This window comes from Netta rufina (assembly GCF_964035555.1).
Source record: "Netta rufina genome assembly, chromosome: 2".
In the NCBI taxonomy this organism is placed as follows: Eukaryota; Metazoa; Chordata; class Aves; order Anseriformes; family Anatidae; genus Netta; species Netta rufina.
Genome location: NC_140124.1, coordinates 35,523,121 through 35,529,290, shown reverse-complemented (window position 1 = coordinate 35,529,290; position 6,170 = coordinate 35,523,121). Strand labels below are relative to the sequence as shown.

Sequence of the window (6,170 nt, the reverse complement as noted above, 5' to 3'; positions counted from 1 at the left end):
AGGACCTTAATAGACTAGGTAAAATATACCCGTGCACGTTTATAAAGACATATTCCTACGCTGTGTAGATAACAACGCACGCTGTTTACCATCTGTATCTTCCAGAGCACAGAAAAAATGTCGCCATTTTGGTCTCATGCTGAAATATTATTAATCTTTGGGCTTTATCTTGTTCCCAGAGCCATCCTTGCCTGATGCTGAAACATTGTCATGCATCCACGAAGCTATATAGAGCTTTTCTGCATAAATAGATAAAGCATGCTCAGTCAAAGAAAGGGATTGTAAATATATTTATACCGTGCGGTTTATTACATAGAGAGATATGTAACCATGGAAGGGAGGCTTATTTAGTCTGATATTTTTCATTGAAACATGGTTATTACCCAATACAGACCAACGACTGATGATTATTTTGGAGGAGAAAATGTTTTTTTTTTTTTTGCCACATTACAAGACATGGCTCCTTTCAAATAAGCGCACATACATAAAATTCAACACCCCCCCTCCCCGCCCCGATAAGCTGCGTTAGATAAAACAAAAGATAACGGTACAGCCGGTGAATTCCTAACGTGTGGTTACTTTAGCAGCAATAATAACATTTCTGAAAATGTTCAAGAGAAGGAATTTGGCGTTTTTTCCCCCTCCCACTCCGAAGAAAGAAAAATACAGGCGATTTTGCCCCTTCTTTCCAGAAACCGTTCCCTACCCCATCTTCAGAGGCTTTACGTTACCAGTAAGAATTTGTATTTTTGCATTTAAGATTCTCCCGATTAAAAGATCCCTCTGGAGGCAGAAGTAATTGATTTGCCCAAGAATTTCGCGTCCCCTCTCCAAAGGTTTTGTTCCAGGTGGTTTTTGTATTAGAATGACCACAAGAAACAAATGTGCAGAATAGAGACACCCACGCAGGTTTTTACTCACAAAGCCTGGTTAAAGTCCAAACCTCTCTCTTTATTATTTGCCATCCTGCTGTTAATCCCAATATTTTCCAGAAAAAAAAAATAAAATAAAGAAAATAAAAATAAAAGAAAAGCCCGACCCCAAGGTAGGCGCAGAGAAGCAAAATAAAACCGGGCTTTCCCACAAGCAGAGCAGTCCTCTGCCAGCATATTTTAAAAGCAGCTTTTTTCCTTGTTTACTCGCGTTTCTTGCTCTGCCTCTTTTCTCGGCCACATTTGATCTTGGAAAGAGCAAGAAGCTTTAAATGTGTTCTTAAGGGCCAGTAGCTGTCAAACCTTTTGGCGGCCAAGATTGATCGCGCGCAGACACCACCAGAGCTTTGTTTGGACTAAAAGCAAGAAAATTAAACCCCTCGCATTTTCCAACAGCATCGATATTTGTAAGGCATCCCTTTTGAGGGATTAAATGACAAGTCTCGTTCTATATTTTATTTAAACAAGCAACCACCAAAAAGCCCATTTAAAGCCTCCCAGCCCCTCCCCTCCCCCTCTCTCCAATGCCTTCGCAGATATGCTACATCTTGTGGGTGCATTAACTTAAAACCGATTTTTTAAATGCACTTCGTGCAGTCTGGACGGAGACTGATCCGCTGAATGCTTGGGGGTCTTCTTTTCTTTTTTTCCTTCTTCTGCTTCTTCTTCTTTATTTTATTATAATTATTATTATTTTTAAATACGAAGACGCTTGCCGACCCCTTTTTGGCAACTCCGAAAATAAAGAGAGACGGCAACGCATCGCGCAGGCGATGGTCCCCGGCTGCTCGAGGACACGGAGACCGGCTCGGATGTTCCTTCCCCCGGCCCCCCCGGCCTCCCCCGGCCCCCCGGGCCCCCGGCCCGACCCGGCTCCGCGGGAAGGCGAGCTCCGGCCCGGCTCTGACCGTAGGACTCATCGGGCTGGCTCCTATGGCCATCATTGTCATCGCTCGCCTCGGTCTGGTTGGAAAATTGTGCCCAAACCTTCCAAATTCGGGGCTCGACTTGGCAGAGGCAAATGGAAACGACGGCAGAGAGCCAAGCTTCGGAGGCGAGAGCCGTGCCTCAAGTTATCGCCCCCGCAGCATTTTCGCTCTGCCTGGCCCCGTGAAAACAAACCCGCTACCAGCCCATATATTTCCTGGTAATCGAAAATACTCACCAGACCCAGCCTACTACGGTTATTAAGCAAATTATGCCAGCAGACGGGAGTATCGTTTGCAAGCTAAGGCACAGGATTTTGGTCTTTTTTTTTTTTTTTTTTTTTTTTTTTTTTTAAAGAGGCAACAGCCAGACGCTTTCGCAGCCTCGCGATTTGGCTCGCCCAGAGAGGTATTCCTAGGGTATGTTTTATGGTCCAATCCCGGGAAGCCAACTGGAGAGGGAAGTCACGAAGCGCAAGGGCTGCTGCCTATGTGACTCTTCCCCTAGAAGCAAGGTTGCTGAGGAAGATCCAGTTAAACAATGGCTCGGCACCGGCGGCCAATTGTTCTCCGTACTGTACGCCCGATAGCCACAAAAAAAAAAAAAAAAAAAAAAAGGAAGATAAAAGAAAAAAAAAAGAAAAAAGAAAAAAGACACAAACAAACAAAAAAATAAAAGAAGGAAAGAAAAGAAAAAGGAGCCAATGGAGGCTGAGTCGGGAGCGATAAAGTAGTTTTGGAGGAAGTGCTATTCCCTAGGAAAAAATCAAGACTCTCTGCTACAGACTCCTGCCTGGGTGCAACTTCTTATGTGGGGGCCTGGCGGTGTCAAAACTTTGAAGATTAATGGATTACTTTGTTAATGACTCAAGGCGTCAGATTGAGGTGCTTAAATGATTTGTGAGGTGCAAAGCGTTTTCCTGACAGTCCCAAACAATGAGAGAGGAGTGTGCGGGTGGAGGCGAGGGAGGCAGCAGGCTGCAGGACAAGCAGCCGCACACCCGCACACACACTCGCCCGCTCTCTCACACACACACACACACACACACACACACACACACACACGCTGGCACACACACACCAACACTCGCACACACACTCGCAGCCTCCCCTCCAAACACAGAGACGCACCCGCACCTCCCTCCCCACCCCCGATCATTTCGGATTAGGACGCCAAGGGGATAGATACTAGAGATATCATTTCCCTCTTTAAAAAAAGTGTAAATAAAGCCTTTCTGGCCCCCAATGAGGCGTTCCTTCCCGACTTTTTTGGATCAATCAAACAGACAGTGGCTTCTTTTGATTAAAGCCCAAATTGTCATTGGGCAGAGGCAATCATGTGACAGCCAATTCGGTCCAATTTCAACCTTGTCTCCATGAATTCAATAGTTTAATAGTAGCACGGTCCCCATACGGCTGTAATCAGTGAATTAGAAAAAAAACACCCCACCAGCGATCTTCTATGATATATTTTTTTCTTCTCTCTCTCCTTTTTCCTGGGCCTTCCCCCCCCCGAGCCCCCTGAATCCGAGGGAACTTTTTCTCCGCGGGGGCTGCGAGTTGAAGGCCATGAATTTCGAATTCGAGCGAGAGATTGGTTTTATCAATAGTCAGCCATCGCTTGCTGAGTGCCTGACATCTTTTCCCCCTGTCGGTGATACATTTCAAAGTTCATCAATCAAGAACTCGACGCTTTCACACTCGACACTGATTCCTCCTCCTTTTGAGCAGACCATCCCCAGCCTGAACCCAAGCAGCCACCCTCGCCACAGCGGCGGCGGCCGCCCCAAGGCGAGCCCCCGCGGCCGCAGCGGCAGCCCGGGCCCCGCCGGCGCCCCGCCGCCCCCGGAGTACCCCTGGATGAAAGAGAAAAAGGCGTCCAAGCGATCCGCCCTGCCGCCCGCCTCGGCCTCCGCCTCAGCCGCTGGACCTGCCTGCCTCAGCCACAAAGGTCAGTCCCAAGACTTTGGCCGTCGGGCCGCTTTGGGGGGCTCCCCGCAGCCCCCCGGGCCGGCCCGAAGGGGGACGGGGGGCTCGGGGCGGCCGGGGCCGTCGGGGCTGGGCTCAAACCCCAAACTTTTCCCCCAAGTTGCCCCGCCGCGGGATGATTTATTTGAGTTGGAGCTGACCTCTCTTGTCTCGCTGTCCTAGACTCGGGGTATTTGACAGTAATGAAGAGTGATAGATTGCTCCCGCTCAGCTCGGCGGCTGATGCATTAATTATAAATTGCGCTATGGCTAATATAAAGTTTGCTCTGGCCTGGGGAGGTTGGCGAGCTGCAGGCGACGAGCTGGAGGCGGCCGAGGGGCACGCAGCACCGGCCGCTCAGCAGGGCGACACAATGGGCTCGCAGCACCCGAGGGCGGCCATTTTGTTGCAGTTGCTGGTTTATGCTATGTGGACATATAGATAGAGCCGCTTCCAACGCGGGGAGAGAGGGAGAGAGCGCTCCCCCCCCTTCCACACACCCCCCCCGGGATGCGATGGGCTCGGATGCTGAAATTCAATCCGTGCATTTATCCGTTTTGTGTGTGTGCGTGTGTGCTTCTTTTTTTTTTTTTTTTTTTTTTTTTTTTTTGGCTTTTCGCTTTCCTGGTGCTGGTGCTTTTGGGGTGTGTGCGTGTGGTGGTGGTGGTGGTGGTGTTTTTCTTTTTCTTTTTCTTTTTTTTAACAGACCCCCTTGAAATCCCCGATAGTGGTAACGGTGGATCTAGGCGGCTGAGGACGGCTTACACCAACACCCAGCTTTTGGAGCTAGAGAAAGAATTTCATTTCAACAAGTATCTCTGTAGACCGAGGAGGGTTGAGATTGCAGCCTTGCTGGATTTGACTGAGAGACAAGTCAAAGTCTGGTTCCAGAACAGAAGGATGAAGCACAAGAGACAGACCCAGTGCAAGGAGAACCAAAACAGTGAGGGGAAATTTAAGAGTTTAGAGGACCCGGAGAAGGCGGCGGAGGACGAGGAGGAGGAGAAAGCCCTCTTCGAGCAAGCCCTCAGCAACGTCTCAGGCGCTCTTTTGGAAAGGGAAGGCTACGCTTTCCAGCAGAATGCACTGTCGCAGCAGCAGGCGCAGAATGCGCACAATGGCGAGTCCCAAAGTTTCCCCGTTTCGCCTTTAACGAGCAATGAGAAAAATCTGAAACATTTTCAACATCAGTCACCCACTGTTCAAAACTGCCTCTCAACAATGGCCCAGAACTGTGCAGCTGGCCTAAACAATGACAGTCCTGAGGCCCTAGATGTCCCTTCTTTACAGGACTTTAACGTTTTCTCCACAGATTCCTGCCTACAGCTTTCAGATGCAGTTTCCCCCAGTTTGCCAGGATCTCTGGACAGTCCCGTAGATATTTCAGCTGACAGTTTTGACTTTTTTACAGACACACTCACCACAATAGACTTGCAGCATCTGAATTACTGAGAAATTAAAGACGTCCTCTCCAAGGGTCCTGCCTTCTCCTCCTTATTCTCCCTCTTTATTTTTATTTTTTCAGTGAATTAATTTTATTTCCCCATCCCACCCCTTTTCCCGGTCAGTATTTTCTGTTTATTACCTCCCTTTTGCTGTGCCATTTTACCGTTTCCTACGAAGTTTTAGTTGTGTTCAGTTTTAACCTAGCCACATTCTAGGTCCTTCTATGAAAGCAATATATGAGGTCTGTAAGAAAGTGATCATATAGGAATTGTATCGTCACTTTCTTTTTATTTTTGTATTGCATTAGGATGCGTTGTCATAAGTATTTTTGGTAGAATAAATTCTTGTTTGCTACAAGGAGCTTTCTCTTTTTTTCTTTCCCTTTTTGCCTCTCTCTTGCTCTCTCTCTCCTTCCAGCACTGATAACACTACGGGTTTTTCTCCCACTCCCTTCCACTGTTTACTAATAACCAAAATCCAACATTCTGACTGCGATCTCTCCCCTTTTGGCAATTTAGGACATTTAGTAGAGAGGAAAAAAAAACGTTCAAATTCTTTATTGCAAGGGTTTCTCACAAGAAAAAAAAAAAAAAAAAAGGAAACTAAAACCGTTCACAGATTTGACGGAGATTTCTTTCCTTTAATGTATAAACGCAGCATCTTATCTCCGTGCCGATACCAAGCTTGGGAATTCTGAACTGTAACAAAAGCATAAGCGAGCACTTTCTCTGTTACAGACCAAACGTGAGGCAGATTCAGGAGGCTGTCTCCTGCAGAAACTAGCCTGTTACATACAAGAAAACCTTTTTTTTTTTTTTTTTTTCTTTTTTGGGGGGGAGGGGGGGCATATTTTTCTAGAATGCAGCGCTTAGCCAGCAAGCTGATGCAGGGATCTTA

The 6,170-nt window shown here is 47.3% G+C and overlaps 1 protein-coding gene across 1 annotated transcript; it reads left to right on the top strand.

Annotated features, from left to right (window-relative positions):
• Positions 1-3,385: 3,385 nt before the first annotated feature.
• Positions 3,386-5,279, top strand: HOXA2 (homeobox A2; the record flags this gene model as incomplete). Its single annotated transcript, XM_084281208.1, has 2 exons — positions 3,386-3,809; positions 4,534-5,279. Exons 1-2 carry the CDS (start codon positions 3,428-3,430, stop codon positions 5,277-5,279), a joined length of 1,128 nt encoding a protein of 375 aa, XP_084137334.1. The 5' UTR covers positions 3,386-3,427.
• Between the last annotated feature and the right edge of the window lie 891 nt (positions 5,280-6,170).